This window comes from Xiphophorus couchianus, chromosome 6 (assembly GCF_001444195.1).
Source record: "Xiphophorus couchianus chromosome 6, X_couchianus-1.0, whole genome shotgun sequence".
Lineage (NCBI taxonomy): Eukaryota > Metazoa > Chordata > Actinopteri > Cyprinodontiformes > Poeciliidae > Xiphophorus > Xiphophorus couchianus.
In genome coordinates, this window is record NC_040233.1 from 17,419,835 (window position 1) to 17,438,695 (window position 18,861).

Sequence of the window (18,861 nt, forward strand, 5' to 3'; positions counted from 1 at the left end):
ATCTCCGCAGGATCTTGAACCAGTCAAATGATATGCAAAATCTAATTTTCTTCGTGCATCTCCCATTGGTCTCTTCTTTATCTTCAGCCGGGTTTGCTAGTGGCAAGGAAAAACATATTCATATCAGAAAAAGAATTGGGTGGGGGGAGAAGGAGGAGACCTACTCAAATGTTATATCTACTCTATAATACTGGAGACATTTTCTGACATGAGCAGCAGTTCAATGTAATGCATGTCTCAGTATGGTTTTTATCTCAAAATATTTCATTTCTGAATTTTCATTGCAGAGCAGAAAGTTTCTTGATTAAATTCTGGCTCATCCAGTGAAGCTGTGCAGACAGAATAAGCAGTCTGATGAGGCTTTTGAAGTGAAAGTTTGGCCTTTCTTTGACTTGTAGCTGTGCAGTAATAGTGGCAAAGAGCCGGCTTCTGCAGCAGCTATGCATTAGACATGCTTAATGGCAATTTCTCCCCCACATAATTGGCTCCAGAGGGACCCGGTTTCCTGTCGGCATATGATCCAGACAACACAGAATACTGAGGGCTTAAAGCAAGAAAGGGCAGCACTCCTTCATGAATCATATCAACCTGTGTTTTAATATTGAATTTGTGATTTTTTTTGTCTTTCTTTCTATGTTTCCTTTGGATTTTTCATTAAATGTTAATTTCTAGAAACACTATAAAAAATGTTATTTTACAGTACATCTGTAGTTATCGTGTGCAATACATCAGCTCTATTGTTTTTTTTTTGTAATTGAGTGGTTATTATTCATTTCAAATATAATCTCAGTAATACTTCTTCCTCAGGTGGACGCTTCAAGAAAGAAATTGTGGTGGACGGACAGAGCTACCTGCTTCTCATCAGAGATGAAGGAGGGCCTCCGGAACTGCAGGTAGAGGAGCTGATCCTTGAAAATATCTTATTGCTCTAAAGCTGCAACGCTTTCTGAACAGAGGCAGTCTGAGAGCTGCCATGCAGACACAAACTGTTTGAGACAGACCATGATATATCCTTTAAACTTTAAAGGATATTTTGGAGCAGAGTGGCAACACCCTGAGGTTGCTATAGAGAAAGATAAAATACACCAAGCAGCCACATGCAAATCATTTTGTTCCAAGGAACAGTTTCAGTCTTCCTAGATGTATGTATGTTAAAAAAGTTATTCATATCATTAAAAATGTAGTGATACAGCTCAACTGTCTCAAATTAATGTAATAATGTTTGACTTCACATTGTGTATCCATTGTGATGGCACCTACTTTGAAATTGAACCATTATTTACAGTTTTAATGGTCTGGTTTTTGCCATTTCTATCATGTTGTTTCAAAGTTGCATCAGAAAGGATTCTAATCTTATTTATGAAACTGCAGACACTAATTTAATTAACTTCCCTTTGGAATCAATTAGGTTTTTTTTATTTTAATTGAATTTGAATAGAAATGGAATGACTATAAAACTAATTGGGGAAAAAGATCAATTCTTTTTATAAAGCCTTATTAGGATAATGTCATGTCTAGAAGTCCTGTGTTCATAACAATGGCCCATTATCTGTATTGGTATTATCCCATTAGACATTAGGAACCCTGATGATGTTTTACAGTCAAGGAGAGATCAGTCTTATTTTCTTGTGAATGATTGAACCACAATTGCAGAAAAGATGTCCATCTTGAATATTTCTTTCTGACCAAACTGTATTATTGAGGAAGCAGAAATGAAACAAATGACATCTAAATAGAGGAATGAGGAATACCTTACTAGGAGAAGTACACAGTATGAGTTTGTCAATGAAAGTTGTTAGAAGAAAGACAGGAATATTCAACGAAGCGATGGAGATGTGGGATGAGTTTTTAGATGTAATGAACAGGCATCTGTGAAGGTGAAGCGAAAAAGAGAGTGCACGCAGGTTGGAGAGATTTGTGACAGAGCGGCAACAGAAAGAGTTTACAAGGCAGGAGGAAGAGTAGTTATAGATAGAAGGTGGATTAACAGACCGAATGCTGGGCTTGAGGTGGCTGAACGAGCTAAGATTTATGTTGGTAGTGACAAGCATTACAGGAGCAAATAAAAACCAGTCATCTGCTTGTGAAGTATTGAAATCATGTCCTCATATGAATTTAATAGTTGATGTTTTAAGGTGAGTTGTGTTTTTTTTTTTACATTGTATTTTCCCTTTGTGCTATGTAATAAACTGCTATGTTGGAAATATCTCACATGTGCCTTAACAAATGGTTTCTTTAGATTTTCTGAGGCTAAAGTGAACAAGAATTTTCAAATGATTTGCTTTGAAATCACAAAAAAATTCACAGATCAACATCAAACTTAATTGAGTCATACATACCACTGTGTCAAACCTCCAATCTGGAAAACACCATAAACTATGTTTTATTTCTGTTTTTAAGCAGCAATTGACACCTAATCAGAAAAAGTTCTGATTTCTACTTGTGCACTGCACCGTAAGATAAAGGAATAGATATGAGTTTAGCTCAGTTTTTAGCTGCCTGTATAATTAGTCGTATAATTAAAGGCCTCCATCATGTTCCCACTCTGAGTTGTGACTCAAAGGCTTGATGTGCCACCGGAGAAATCCTTGCAAATGTGAAGGCCAAATGAAATAAATTCAGGGAGAGGGTGTGTTATTGGATTGTTACTGTTTCTCATACTCTGCTGAATAATATTGGATACAGTAATGCTGTTTGTAGATGAGTAGATTATTCTCATATTTACAAGAGGATTTCTTTACTATTCAGTCATAAACTATGCAGATAATATGAATAAATATAAAATCTTTGCTACATGAGTTATAGTGCGAATATAAAAACCATTCAGCTTTTGTAGTGACTTATTATCATCGTGCCATTGAATTTATTAATGTCTGTTACAATACTACCCCCTTCTGTTGGAGTTTATGAACTGCACTAATAAGATAAAATGTAACATCCAAACTGCAAATGTTGGGAATAGGCAATTGGCTCCTGACAGTTCTTTTTGTAAGTGTGCTTATTGGCACACTTTTGTGTTTTGGATCATTTAACAAATTTTAAAGATAACCTGATTAAGTACATAAGTACAAAATGCAGTTTTTAAATAACGAGTTCATTTATTGAGGGAAACAAATTGTCCAAATCAACCTAATCCTATGTGAAAAAGTAGTTGTCTCTTAAATCTAATACCTGGGTGTACCGCCCATGGTGATGACAGTTGCTACCAACCGTTTGTCGTACAGGTTGTTTTTTGGGGGGGGCTTCCAGCGCTGTGTAGGCTCACTCTTTGTTTTAATTTGGGCTCTTTGGAGGGTTTTCAAGGATTCAGGTGTGAACTTTGAGTAGACCATTACAAAACTAAATTAGTATGTTCTTTGTAGGGTTTTTTTTTTATATGGAACTCTCTGATGGATGACTTTTTTCCCCCAGTTCCTTTCTTATTGTTGAATCACAAAAACTGGTTAATTGTGACAAGTGAGACCCTCAGTCCTTTAGATATGTTTCTGGTTTTTATGGTCAGATGGCTAAATCACTGCTAGAGTAATTTTGGTAGGCTGGCTAGTCCTGGAAATATTTTCCACTATTTCATGTTGTCTCCATTTGTGGATATTTGCTCTCTCTGTGGTTAACTAGACTCGAAAAGCGTTAGAAAGGGCGTTGTAACTGTTTCCAGATAGATATATGTCAGGGACTTAGTTTCTCATCTGTTTTTGAATTTCTTTAGATCAACACACGATGCATTGCTTTGTGAGATTTTTTTGCCTACTTCGTGTTGTCAGAATGGTTATGTTTATGGTGGCCTTTAATGATTTGATAATCTCATGGCGTAAAAAGCAAACACAGAAAAATCTTCTAAAAAATATATTTTTAAAACTTGTATCATGTTTTTAATCTTTGAATAAGTCAGTTCTCAGTCTTTTTAATGCGCCATAAATGTAAGATTTTGATTGTGTCACAACTACAAGAAACCACAGTTGCATTAAAACACACTTGTTCCATAAGTCAATTTTGTGCTGATAATGTGAAAACCTTTAATGGGTGTCTCATAACACACACAGTGCTTGGTCTCTGCCTTGTTCTCAGTTTGCTGCCTGGGTGGATGCAGTGGTTTTCGTCTTTAGCCTGGAGGATGAGATCAGCTTTCAGACAGTCTACAATTACTTCTTGCGCCTATCCAGCTACAGAAACACAGCTGAGGTGCCAATGGTCCTCGTTGGAACACAAGGTGTTTGTCGTATATCTATCTTGAATACACACACATTTTACATAACATTCTAATATAAATAAATTGCTTTCCAGAAAATACTGTATCTTTCTAGTCTAGTTACAAACACTTACCTTGATGTCTTTCTTTGGATGTTTTTTTTTTTTTTTTGTTAGATGCAATCAGTGCAGCCAATCCCAGAGTGATTGATGACTCTCGGGCCAGAAAGCTGTCTAACGATCTGAAACGCTGCACATACTACGAGACTTGCTCCACCTATGGTCTGAATGTGGAGAGAGTCTTCCAAGATGGTAAGAGGGAATATTTAAAGACCATATGCTTTTTAAAAATGTTTTATTTACAATAAAAGATTTGTGTTGAGGTTTTTGCACTAAAGGTTTTTATGTATATTTTATGCAGTGTGGCCCCTTAATTTATTTTCATCTTGTTTACCTATATTTTACGAAATAGCCTCTTTTATAAAAGTGTAATAGAAATGTTGGGGTATTTTTCACTTTTACTGCATTAGGTCTATCGAGCAACCTGAGCTCCTAAAATAGATTTAAAAAAATAAATAATTTTGATTGTTATCTTTTATGTTTATTTAATATGTGTAGCAATATATCAGAGTATTATATTTTATTCAAGATGGGGTTGCAAACAGGTTAACAAATATTTTGGTAAGAATTACATGCTGCTTAGTTATAAATTATTGCCAGGACTGTGATTATTAATTATGGAATCAAAATACTCAAAGCAATGTGGGACTGTAACATTAAAAATAGGTAATTATGAATTATTTAGAAGTGTCTCATGAAGAATCTTGAAACTCTGATGTCTCCCAGAATTGAGTTTCAAATTAATAAGACTTCCATTTGGAAACCTGGCTGCCTTGGCTGTGGAACTTTTTTTTTCTTTCTAAACCTAGAGCTCGTTTGAAGGTCTGCCATCCTTTCAGGAAACATCTGAGAGGGTAGCTTGCCTTTCACTGCACTTTTCAGTGTCAATTGATGCATTTTTGCATTGCATAGTCATGCTGTCTTCTCTCTCTGCCTTAATTGCCTCCTGAAGTCCAATTTGAAGTAATTAAACAAGTGCCTGGTGACTGGAGAAGTCACTCTGAATAACTGTTGCCTTCTCTGCGCATTTGCGAAGCTACAGCAGGCAGTCAGGCGTTGTGGTCCCAGCTGTCGATGCAGCTTCAGATCATCTCTTTCCTTCCCTCAATGCTAATTCATGTCACGCAGCCGTGAGCATTGCCTTTTCTCCTCCTCCTTCTCCCCAACCCACCCGGTCACGTGTGCTGTGAATTAAATAATGGCTTTCACATGCTACAGAGCAAGTTGAGTTGTTCACATGGTTACCATTGTCTCATTTGGCCAACATTAGGTTACTTTTCCTGAAAGTAGTTACTTTTGTTTACAGACATACCTGACCAAAAATTATACAAGAGGGATAGGAAACGTGGGTTATTGGAATTATCAGCTTTTAAAGAAAAAAACAATTGTCACAAGCCTTAAGTCCTTACCTGAGATAGTTTTTACAAATTCTTAATATTTCTGAAACATACAAGAAAATTTGGATAACTAGACATTTGGGTCAAAGAGAATGAAAGAACAGGTTTATAGTTATCACATTGTGATGCATCCCTTTAGCATTTTGTGTTTTAAAATCTTTTTTTTTTTTCCAAATATTTTCTGTGTATTTCATTATTGCTTTAATTTCCCCTTTACCTTATAGAGAAGTTAATTAAAATTGTTTTATAATATCAGTGACGTGCGGTGAGGTTCATAGCTGGTGAGGCACTGGCTTAATCATAATCATATTTACAAATATAGACCCCCTGCATGTTAATGTTTACATAAGGAAATTTCGTGCATGTGGACAACGCTGGAGGGCAAAGACAGCTATACATGGCTACATGTCATGCATAGCTCGCTGCCATAATAATTCTGTTAACTCAATGAAACTTGGACATGTAGATATTATTTTCATGCTGTGCTCCGCAGCAAAGGGAAAAACTGTTAAAGTGCAACTCAAAATCACTTCTTTCTCGCTCTCTGTATCAGAGCAGCTACGCGCAGACTCGTTGCCATAGCAACTGACAACAACGCCACAAAAAAACCCCACTCAAATATTTCCTACACAAAGAGCAGAACATTCAGTCTGTTGCAGTAGTATGGTTTTAGGCTTAATGTTTATTTTGCGATTATTAATAAGTGATTGCTGTGGTAAGAATAAATATATCACTACAGTTGACTTTACTGTATGGCCAGTTCGCTGTTACTGTCTCTTACTCTGCAGTTGTGGAGTCACAATGTCTGGGATTATATATATATATATATATATATATATATATATATATATATATATATATATATATATATATATTATGAATAACAATTGAATATAAGGGAAGTTGTACCTCTAAGCAATATATGATAAATCTCATCTGTGTATTTTTCCATGAAATTGTGACAATATATCAGAACACACACGTTTTCATGCTTGTGCCACCAGTCAGCAGAGCTGTTCTTTCCCTCACTAGTTGCCCAGAAGGTTGTGGCCATGAGGAAAAAGCAGCAGCTGTCTATTGGTCCATGCAAATCTCTCCCTAACTCTCCGAGTCACTCTTCAGTGCCAGCTGCATCCATCCCCTCTGTTCACCTTAACCAGGTAAACCCACAGCAGCCTGACGTACATCTGATGTTCAATATGTGATAATATTAAGAACATTTAACCTCCTACTCATGACTGCTTGTTTTTAGGTGTCTGAACTGATGTTCTTATCACATCCTCCCAAACTGACCTTCTATTCCTTTTTCTTTGCGATCCCTCTCTCTTTTCCACCCTGATCTTCTCTGATGCTGCTGGTTCCTCTTAATCTCTCTCACTCCCAATAGGCAGCCAATGGTGGGGGTGCGTTCAGCGACTACTCCTCCTCTGTTCCCTCCACCCCCAGCATAAGTCAGCGGGAGATGCGCATTGAGACCATTGCTGCCTCCAACACGCCCACGCCCATCCGCAAGCAGTCGAAGCGGCGCTCCAATATTTTCACAGTAAGTATGCGACAGCTGATGCAAAGCAACACCCACTCACACTACTAGAGGGCACGGCGCCAAGCACACATTTTTTTCTTTTATTCCACCAGAGGGAGACAGGTTGCTCAAAATGCATTCAAAGCCAGCACTGCTGCCTACGAGTCAGGCAAAGACAGCATCTTGTTCAAACTGCACAATGGGCTAAGGAGTAAAAGACTTTGAAGATTTCATATTAGACCCCCAAAATGGGCCAAAAACTCAGCTTTGAAGCAAATATCAAAGATAAGCACTGTGGAAATAAAGATCAATTCATGTACCTTTCTTTTTTCTTTTCTAATTGGATGTAGTGAGTGGATTAAGTTTCTCATCTCACCAATAGGAAACTGGGCTCTTTACATCGTCAAAATTTTTGAACTGGCCTTGTTAATTTGTTAATTTTTGCTTTACTATTTTCTTCAGCACATATCCTATTGCATGAAGCAAAATGAAAAATTCAAGTCAACCTATTTTACACATTGCTAATGAGGCAAATCTACGACCTCCAACTGCCCACCTTCAGAGAGAAAAGCTCTTGCACAATTTGGATGGCTCGTGAATACTGACCCCAATTGATTATGATCGCCAAGAAATACGACACCAGTCTCCCGATCCCTGTCTGCTTGCTATTTATCCCATGTCCTGTCATATTTGCCCTTTGCTCTAACCTGTAGCATTTGTGTGCACTAACCACTACTGTTTCCTTGGCTTTAGCCTCCTTCCCTTTTTTCATTTTTCTTCCTTTCCTTCATCCTACCTTTTCTTCGTACTACTTTTCATTCTTTCTTTCTTCCTTCCACTCTATGCTTCTTTATTTTGTTCTTTCTTTCTTCTCTCTTTCTATCTTCCTTTCTTTCTGTCTTTCGTCCTGTTTCCTGTTGCCCTCCCTCCTTTTTGCTGCTAACTTTTCCAATCTTGCATAGTCGGATCTTTGTTTCTGCTGGCTCAAGAAGGTCTGCAGAAGACAAAAATCCTTCAATCAATGCAAAACAACTGTGCAGAGAATTTTTTTAGTGCCCAAAGTGCCGTCTAACATTTACCTTAGGTTTTATAATGTTAATTTGTTTTCTTCTGCAGAACTTTGCCAGCATTATGAGAAAAAGATCAGGCTAAGCGAGATTTGCCTTCCGCAACTTCTTCTTGCACATCAACACTTTTCCTTCACCTCTGCCTTCTGGCTCTCACGCTCTTTCTTTTCTCTTTGTAGCTAACTCCTTCTCTAACCTCCCTATCTATCCCACCCCTTCCGTCTGTATCTTTCCTTCTATCTTGATCCTCTCACCCCAGCTGCTTTGGGAGCCGCAGGTTTATGCGGCCTCCGAGCAGTACAGGCTGGTGCTAGCTCCCCTTGTTGTCTCCCTTCCCCCCCTGCTAGGTAGTGACTAACCATGTCCACCAGAGAAATGAGCCTCTCCCCGTCCGCGTCATGGAGATGCCGAAGCACGCCACCTACCCAGTGTGGGTGCCCGAGTGGCAGGCCGAGCGGGAGTTTCAGCTCATGACCTTCTGAGGAGCTGCGAGCCAAGGGTGGGAGGAGGGAGGGTGGGGAAAAGGAGGAGGACGCAACGTTACGAGGGCATTGTCTACATTTCTTCATTGAAGCTGGAAGATTGAGATGGGCTCACTAGACGGAAGATTTGAAGTGTGAAAACATTTTGGCATTTTGCAAAATAACACAGAGAAAATGTTTCATCAACACACGTGTTAAGGATCTTACTTTCTTAGCTTTGCCCTATCAAAAACATTTAAAAAAAATATCTCCATATGCTACAAGTACTACACCAGTTTACCAAGTGACAGAGAGACTGAAGAATAACAGTCATGCTTTAATTTATGGCGATTTTAGAGGTTTCATGTATAAGCAATTGAAGATACAAAGTATGCCTTAATGTCATTGGTAGATAAACTCATACAGCCATTAAATGGAAAGTCCAGTCCTTTTACTACCCAGACATGAAGAATGACACTTTCATGGCACTGGCATTGGGACTCTTGAAATGTAAAAACCCAAATGTGATGGTGTGCATTTTTCTAACCTTAATTATATGTGAGACAACAATACATGCACCTGAATTTGGCTCCCATTCATAAAAAAGGCCCTCTTTCTCAATTCTATAGCTGTTTGAGTGTTAAAAGTAGGTAATCAAGACTCAAACCATTCCATCAGAAGATCTTTTCACTTTGTCTTCTCACCACCGCCCTCACAAATCAATTTCACAAGCCATAAACCATTTCAAGCCAATCTTTTGACCATAACTGCCCTCGGCCACTAGGTGTCAGTACAGCAAACATTATTCCTTCCTAGTGCTTCCATGGTCAATAACTCCAAACTATCTGTTTTTTGTCAACTTGTCTGTGGTTCTGCTGTGGTCTTCAGATTGTCCGTCCCTATTTGTGTTGAAAAGCACACTGTTAGAAATCTAAACAAATATAATGCCATTTTTTTATACTTCATTGCTGCACCATTCATTTGCATTAATCTATTAATGTTTGCCCCTCAGTGTTGCTCCATTTCATATTTTTGTTCTTTAATTTCTTGCTGGATCTTCACATATGAGACCAAACATAAACAAAAATAACAAAAAAAACCCAACAAATAACCATTTGACACTGTTTTTTAATATTTGCAGATTTGTGCTTCTGTTTCCAACCTTTCTTCAACAAAAAGGGCTTTCCAACTCCTTCCGAATTAGAAGAGCATGATGGGTAAAAATAAAGAGTCCCCCTGCTTTGCCAAACCTGATAGAGAGGAGATTATTGGGTGAGGACTTACAGCTTGTTGCTGCTTTACCCTAAGTGCTTTAACACATTTAGGGTAATGCACGTGGAAATCCATAGGACTTTGAGTCAAAAAGCCACCTAGAAATTGAGTCCAGTGGAGTTTCTGAGTGCGCTTTAAAAGTAGACTCTCAAATATCACCGAGTGAGACAGACTGTAGGGACTCTTCTGGAAATGCCCCGTCCAACTTTTTTGCTCCGTTCCGCCTTTTTGCTCTCATTCAGACATATGCCATACAATAAACACACTGTACAGTCAAGTCACTCTTGGAACTGTTATCCAGCCACCAAAAGGACACGAGCTTTTCCTTACATGACATCACACGGCCTTTTTTCCAGAAATGCGGACTCAAGAACTAGAGGTGCCAAGTTGTTGTTTTTTTAATTCTTTTCTTTCTCTTTTGTTCTTCTTTTGTTTGTTCTATTTCTATTTCATTTGTTCATGTTTTTTCCAGGGCATATTCAAGTATTGAAATCAATGGAAAAATGTGGTGTAAATGTATCATGCAGAGGTGTTTTGTTTAGATTAGAGAAGCTTGGGTGAACATTTTATGAAGGCCTTCATAAAGGTTAGCACAGGTTGTCAGGGTTGGGAGGTATATTACAGAGAAATTATACTGAGAGTTGCTAACAAATGAAACTGGGTTGCACCGACTTGTATGAATGTAGTTAAACATCATGTTGTTTTTCCCTTTATTTATTCGAAGATCTATTTTTTTTCATCTTTAAGTACCTGTTTTTTTTCCTTATCTCGGTTTTGGTTTGGTACAGAGATTATGAACTTTCGCATAATCACTTTTCTACCATAAAGAAGGGATTTGACGAAAAATATAGACTGCTGTATATCTTGTATTGTATTTTATTTACAATGCTACTCTATAAAAAGGTACATACATATAAGGAATATATGAAACAATGCCTTTTATTGTCCATCCTATATTTTGTGGGAACTGCAATGTTTGGCTCAATCTGTTGAATATTTTGAAGTGAATTTGTGACTTGCTTTGTATGGTGTCTGTATAGAAGCTAAAAACAAGTCATCATGAACAAAAAAAATAAAATGTTGGAAAAAAAAAAATCGGAACCTCAGAGTTGGTTTACTTGAACTCAAATTCTACCTCTTCTCCATTGGTGACTGGACATCTCTCATGTTTTGAGTGAGACCATACACACTCATTCTGTTTGTCCTTATGTGTACCTCATCTCTTTATTTGTGTTGGGATGGGAGGGGAATTATGAGGTTGTTGATTTTCTCATGTGATAACCTTTTTCTAATCACCCTTTTCCCTTCAACAGGATCTACCGTACTCTTTTTATACTGATGAACTCTGAACTCAGTTGTTTGAATATGCAAAATTACTTCTGTTCTAATAGATTTTACAGGTTGGAGGAACTTTTTGCACCAAAGCCTTACTTTATAATAACATTTTTCCCTTCTCTCCTTGGTATATAAAAACATATTCATTGTGAAAGCCCTTATGAATGAATCTTCTCTGGGTAGCACCACAGTGGGTCGGCAGGTCCACTAAGGACCCACTCATGGTGTGAATCAAAGGAAAGGATCCGCGAAGGGTTTCAGGGCTGAGTCATGACTCAATGTTTGGTTGTCTCCTCTGTGTTGAGATGTGTCAAGTGTGGTCTTGTTTTGGTCTCTTATTATTATATATTCTTTTTTCTTTTTTTTATCTTGCACGTTGATGTTCCTGCTATATGTTCTGCTGGTCTGCTTGTGTGTTCTTTTGGAGCTTCTTTTTGAGACTTTTTATTTTTGCAACGCTGAGTTTCCCCACAAAAGCTGCAGAAATTCAAAAAAAAAAAAAAAAAAATACAAACAAAAGAAACATGCTCCCTCACCTCACCCTTCCCGCCCTCTGACCCACAGCCTAACTGTGTCACCCACACGCACTCCCAACATACAAGAAACACTTCATCCACTTCCCCACGGCTCCCAGTTTGCCTTTGTCTGTGTCTCTTCACTTACTGACTGACTCTCTTGTTCTCTTGCAGTCACGGAAAGGCAGTGAGCAAGCAAAGAACATTGACAGTAAAACAGACAGCATAGGCAGTGGAAGGGCCATACCTATCAAACAGGTGAGCAGTTTACTGGTTTTTGACTTCATTTCCCATAATTCCCTAGGTAAGTATGAATCCTTGATTGTCTCAACAGAAGCTGTTTATTTTAAGTGATGTGATGATTGTAATATAACATCCAGACATGATGTCAGGCTGTCACCACTAGATGGCCACACAAAACCAAAAATATTGTGACGTACTTCTGTTTACAACACAAGTTTCTGCTGCTAGATTAGTCCCATTAGTTTAAATTTTTTTGACATGTTGCAAAATTACTTTCCTGATACCACAATGACTTCATTTATTATAAATATTTATGACTTAAGTACAACTCGCATATTTCTCACATAAGAGCAAATTTTTGCACATAGAGCAAACATTTGCTCTAATTTTTAGAGCAAATTAGAAAACTTGTTTCTAGCCAAAGTTAATGACAAAAGTTTGCTTTGTGTTCAAAACCACTACTTATTAATTTAACTTTCAGCCACAAAAATCTGTAAATATTTTGTTTTTTTTTATATATATATATTTCTTTGTGTCACACACTCAGTCAACCTATAAATCAATCTTTGATTGTTGAGCACATTTTAAGTTAAAACAAACCAACATTAAAACCACTAAAAATAATCAAAATGTTTAAAAATAGGCAAAATAAATATTCATCTATTATCTAGAAATCCAACAGAAATGTATACAATATAACATTTGGCTAAATTCAGGTTTCTTAATTGAATTTTAATAATTTTGCCCTCTTTATAGTTAAAAAACTTTCTTTGTCTATATTTCTGTTATCATGTATATTTATATATGACACAGTGGAAAAGCTTTTGTAATGATTCTGAAGTGTTTATTAAGCCACTAGATGGCGACACAGAATAACAAAAAGTGATACAGGATCTTCTATTTGTATAAATTATGCAGTTTAGGGTAAAAAGATGCTTATCGGATTTATTCGCTGAAAAACCCCACTTAACTTATTTATATTTATTTCCCGTTGGACTGTTGTGACTTTCATAAACATGCAACTTCAGGTTGAGACTTTTTTATATTTAACAACTGTAAGCAATTTTGTTTCTGTTCAGAACTACTGTTACTAAATTATCATTGTTATAGCCATGAAAGCAATAAATGTGGCATAAATTCTTTTCATTTTTAACTGCATTTTTGATTCTCTAAATCTTGTGACTAAGGTTTGATTTCAGTTATTGCAACTTCAATTTAACAAATTGCAATAATAACAAAAGATAATAATTCAAATGAACATCATTGTTTTGGTCACTTCTAATGTAATATTACAATATAGATCATAATTGACACATAGTCAGGCTGGACATTTGTAATTGAATATGAATTTAATTAAATAATAAAGAGTACACAAACACAATATTTGTGTTATTTCTATACTTGCTCTAAAAATTTGCCGATTAAGCCATGCAACATGACATGCAAATGAAGCAAAGTGAAGTGGCAAATATAAATATTTTCTACAAAAACACTTTTTATTTTTTTTAAACTTTAACATAACTGGATTTTTTGTTTCCTTCAATTTTAATAATTTCATTTCATTAGTTTGTTTGTCTTATTAATTCCCTTATTATATTTTTTTAATGGGAATACATGTTGCAATTTTGAAGTAGTGAACAGGGTCCAAATCATTTGTGAAGGTATACAACAGTAACCTGAGCAGAAGTAAAGGACACTTTGATTAGTAATCACTCGTGATTATATGAGGGCCTTTCAAAGCGGGTCAGTAGCCCTGTATTATCCTCTTTACCTGCAGATGATAGAGGATAATGTCCTTCTCCTTTTGAGCCAGACCTCCTCATTCCCTTTGGAAGAAAATTGCCAAGGCTTCTTTCCAGGAGAAATAATAGCAGGTTGAGGTTTTGAAAGCCGCCGCACTCAATCAGAAACATCCTTTTGTATTTATTACAGATACCAAATCTCTTCGATGTCAAATCTGTGGTGGTGATGGTAAATTGTTCTCATCATGGATAAAACATCTTAAAAATGCAGAGAAAGTGTTACACTTATTTTATATTAAAGTGGTGATTTAAATCATTTTTACACTTGTTCAGGCTTAAAAATGAGAAAATTATATCACAAAGGAGAAAAGATGGAATCTTTTACTGGTGAACACCTTTGAGGCATTACATTTCCATCTGGTATTGGTAAAACTCACCTTTTGATAGATCAGTTGAATTTACATTTGAATTTAGTTTTCAAGTTGAATTGATTACTCTTCTTTGTATGATCTACTATAAATGTTGTCAATTATATTTAACACGTATTCCACAACTAGTTTCCTTGATATGGCAAGTTTTGGCATGACAACCTCACACTCAACTTCTTTATCTAGAAAGTGTTTCTTTTTCTGTTTCTGCCTTTTGGTGATGGGAACAGTTTGGCTCCATTCTGATCACCAGACCGGTCGAATGCACAATCAGGAAGATCAAAGCATCAACGTGAGCTTAATTGCCAGTGCCCCCTCACCCCATCAGACCAAATTACAGCACAGCCCTCTGCTCCTCCTCCCAGTGTATAAAAAGTGAGCATAGATAACAATGTAGTCACTGCTGAGGAGCGTCTATCAGTGGCATTCTTGCTCACAGGACCCCCTCTGCACCCTCCTTCCCTGCCCAACACACACTTATTTCACCCCCTTCTCTCCTGGTGTGTCACAAAGAGCCAACCTATCAGTTAGCCACGTTGGCAGGATGAAGCTTTTCTCCTGCTCGTTCCACTAAAGGAGAGAATCAGGCTGTCTCTTATGTGTTGAGCTGACAACTGTGTGGAAACAGGCAGCACATTTGATGTTGTTTTGGAAATGTCCTACACACTTGTGTACACACTCGTGTTTTGCATTTGTATAAATTTGAAGAAGAAATACTCTAGACGCACATAAAGCTATTTAAAATTGAACTAATACATTTTCCCCCAAATGGCCTCTGGACTTTAGTTTTATCTATTGCCAATAACCACCAAATCATAGATTAATTTTATCTTAAGTACATCTCAGTAATTAAGAATTTCTTTCAGTTATTCAATTAAAATATGCAACCTAGAACAGATTATCACACAAAGTGATATACGTAAAGCAGTTATTGAGAAAATACAATTAGAATATTACATAAGACCAATAAAGAACAACATATTTAAGAAAGAAATGTTGGGCCGGTGCTTAAATCTGTCCAGTTTGGCAATCAGCCTGCGACTTGACTGCGGTGTAGTGAAAGCCCTGGTTGCTCTAACAGCAGCCTTCATCTTATCTGCGTTGTCTGCTCCAGGTCATTTAAGATGCTGACATTTTCTCAAGTCCAGCAGAAACTCCTCAAAGGGCTATGATTTTAAGCCCATCAAAGCTGCTGTTACCTCAGTTGCTTTTGCATTTTTCCTTCCACTCAATTTTCAATTAATTTGGACAGGTCAGCAATTTAGTCGACAATATTCCCAATAATTTTCTAATTTATAAATTGATGATAGTATAGCATTTTTGTATTCTTTTGTAATCCAATTTTCTGAGCTTCAAAATGTAGATTTTTCAAGTAAGCAATTGTTACACTTGAAGCATTTCACTGTGACATTAATCTATGCGATTTTCAGTCGTTGAACTGAAAAACTGAAATACTTTTGAATGATAGCTTCATTTGTTTAACTACACCTGTATTTCTTTTAGAAAAACTGATATTCACACAATTCTCTCGCCTCTATCGATCCACATCACAGCTTTGACAAATAATATCAAGCTTTGGTCTGATTGGATGTATAGATTTGTGTATGCCTCAGTAAGGCCACAAGATGAGCAACATATTTGCTTGTAAAACATGCATTATGAAGTTGCTGGAGGCCATTTGACTGGATCATTTACCCTGTATGATTAGAGAGCCATTTAAAAAGTGTTTACTGTTCTTTTATTGATTGAATGGAGAAGAGCTTCAGCAGTCAGCAACTTATTGATCAAAGGACACAATATTTCTTCCTAAAAAAAATCCCTAAAGTATCGGTTTTTATGAAACGGAGAGCCACAGACACTGAAGAATTATGCATTATATTTGACATAATTACAATAGTGTTTTTTTCTTCATTTGGAGCTTTTTGAATTGTAAATGGATCAGTTTTTCTTAACAAGGATAATACATTTGTATGACTAACTGTGCTCGTATGTTCACTAATTACCCATATTAATATGCCACAATATAATACTATTGCTGCAAATGTTTTATCATAACTGATAGAAATGTGTCTGTATTGTTTTATTTGAATATTTTACATTTGGATTTCAAGTACTGCTTTATTGCTCATGTTTCCATCAAGGTTTGCTTAGCATATCTTTGAAAGTTATATCTGAATTTTTTTTAAACATAAACCCCCCCCCCCCCCCCCCCCCCCGTAAAATCATCACTTTTAATTACACAAGGAGATTTATGCAATTGTGTGTGTTTTTTTATTATTATTAGTTCATTCGAAGGGTTTAGGCTTTGCGAGAAGCTTTTATTGAAAAATAAAAATAAAATTGTAGAAATATGTATCCAGCTGCTTCTGCTTCCAAATTAGTGACATGGCCTATATACATAAAATAGTGTTTTTATAATATTTTTTTAGCCCCTCTGAAAGATGGAACAACCCTCCTGACCCCCATCCATAAATCCTCTGGTGACTGGATGTTTACTTTTCTTTTTCCCCATTAAAATATTATTATTTTACAAAGGCTTCAAAGTCTAATCGCTCCAGAACAGTAGTCACAAATTTGTTTGCTTTGTAGCTTTTCAGCAGTATTCCGGTTGGAAAATAGAAATATTGATTGAAAATTAACAGAAACACTGATTGAACCCAAAGTTTTCACACTTTGGTCCCAGCACTCATGACAGTCATCAGAACTAGCCTCCCCCTCTCAGATGAGTCAGGGTTCGGATTAGGATGATTGTCGGCAAACAGCCTGGTGCCCAGGTCATCGAAGGTCACCTCTTCCTGATGTGTTAATCAGGATTAAAGGCCACAGAATGGAACTGACTTGCAAAAACACTACATCCTTCCTCCCCCTCCTTACCTCTCACACACACACTCACATGGATGAGGGCTGTAAAAGCACAAACACGGCCCTGCTTAATCCTCTAATTAAGCGGGCCCCTCCTCAGTATTTAACCCCGGAGAGCCTCCCGGCCCTTGCACTCAGCAGCGTTTGGTCACCTCCTGCAGAGGAACTGCATTGTTTACCGGTGGATTTGCTCTGCAGATAAGGAAACCATCCAAGGCCCTAAAATGCCCCCGAAAGATAAATTAGAAAAGAATAAGGGGTGAGTGGCCTTTGAAGAGGAAAGATCACACTCTTTAATCCCAGGATTTTGGGGTCTTCAAGAGTTCAACTTACTATGTGTATGAATGAGAGGAGGAGGCTTAGCAAATTGAATTGTCTCTTTTTGATCTAATCTTTGAACCAATAAAACTTTGCAAGGTCAAAATATGTGTACCTATCACCAGTCAGACTGTATCAGAACAGGAACAAAAAGGTGATTATTTTCTATAATTTTGTATGTTTTGATGTACAATTGCTTCCAATTAGCCTATTAAGTTGCCATTTCACTTTTTTTCCCTTTGCCAACAAAGATAATTCTTCAGATAAGCACCATAGCAAATCTGTAACCACAATAATAAAACAGCTTTATGGTATTTAACATCCATAATGGCTGATATCATCAACCATGCTGCTTTTGGAAGAGCATATGCTCACCGTGGTGCGCTCTCTCTTACAGGGAATCCTTCTGAAGCGAAGTGGCAAATCCCTCAACAAGGAGTGGAAAAAGAAATATGTCACACTGTGCGATAATGGCGTCCTCACTTACCACCCCAGTTTACATGTGAGTTACAAACTCCTCCCCTCCTTCCCTTCTGCATTTCTGTTTCCTTTGTATATTATGGTTGTATTACTCTGCTGTATGTTATCCTCAAGTGACTTTATCAACTTTAATATAGTATACTATATTACTATAGTATATGGATTACAGCCATATGCAAAATTCAAAGTGGCTTACAATAGTATTCAGCTCCCTTAAAACTTTTCACATTTTGTCATACATCTGCAAACTTCAATGTATTTTATTGGAATTTCATGTGACAGAGTAACATAACTTAGATACATAGTTATGAAGTGGACTGAAAATGACCCTTTATTTTGATATTTTCTGTAAGTCTGACTTGTCAGTGTTTTCAACTCTCTTTCCTACAATACTCCCAAAATAAAATCAAATGCAAAAAAAAAAAAAAATGCCTGCAGATACCTTTGCATAAAGTTGCTAGAGTTACCTTCCAAGACTTCCAGCAGTCGTTGCAGCAAAAAGTGGTTCTGTTGAATATTTGTTCAGAGGGAATACAGATGCATGCTAAAGTTTTCAGATTTTCTGTCATGATGTTTATAAAACAATAAAATTTTTCTCAGTTTTACAACTTTGCATGACTTCTTGTTGATCACAAAAATACTAATACAAGATGTGTGTGTTATAGTAGGAAAATGTGGAGAAGTTCAAAGGGCCAGAACAGTTTAGGCAAGACATTGTATAAAGTAGGTACGTTTGATAACCTTTTGACTCTAAAGTTAGCATAAAAACAGGGCGTGTTTTACAGTCATCTTAGCTTTTCCTGCGCTGCCCATCCATGTTACTGGCTAATGGAGACATGCCTCGCCCGGACTCCACGCTGGCTTTTATTTATAATGGTTCTCACTGCATGGCAGCGGAGCCTGACCAGCCTCCT

The 18,861-nt window shown here is 37.0% G+C and overlaps 1 protein-coding gene across 5 annotated transcripts in view; it reads left to right on the forward strand.

Moving 5' to 3' along the window:
• Positions 1 to 18,861, forward strand: part of agap3 (ArfGAP with GTPase domain, ankyrin repeat and PH domain 3) — a 143,590-nt gene that overhangs the window by 72,780 nt on the left and 51,949 nt on the right. For 2 of the 5 annotated variants that reach the window (XM_028021857.1, XM_028021856.1), the window contains exons 4-10: positions 808 to 893; positions 4,066 to 4,207; positions 4,363 to 4,497; positions 6,735 to 6,862; positions 7,090 to 7,245; positions 12,049 to 12,132; positions 17,865 to 17,969. In XM_028021857.1, coding sequence (XP_027877658.1) covers positions 808 to 893; positions 4,066 to 4,207; positions 4,363 to 4,497; positions 6,735 to 6,862; positions 7,090 to 7,245; positions 12,049 to 12,132; positions 17,865 to 17,969 — 836 coding nt within the window. Of the gene's footprint in view, positions 1 to 807; positions 894 to 4,065; positions 4,208 to 4,362; positions 4,498 to 6,734; positions 6,863 to 7,089; positions 7,246 to 7,337; positions 11,126 to 12,048; positions 12,133 to 17,864; positions 17,970 to 18,861 lie in introns of those variants that run through there. The other 3 variants (XM_028021860.1, XM_028021858.1, XM_028021859.1) reach the window with 3 other exon arrangements.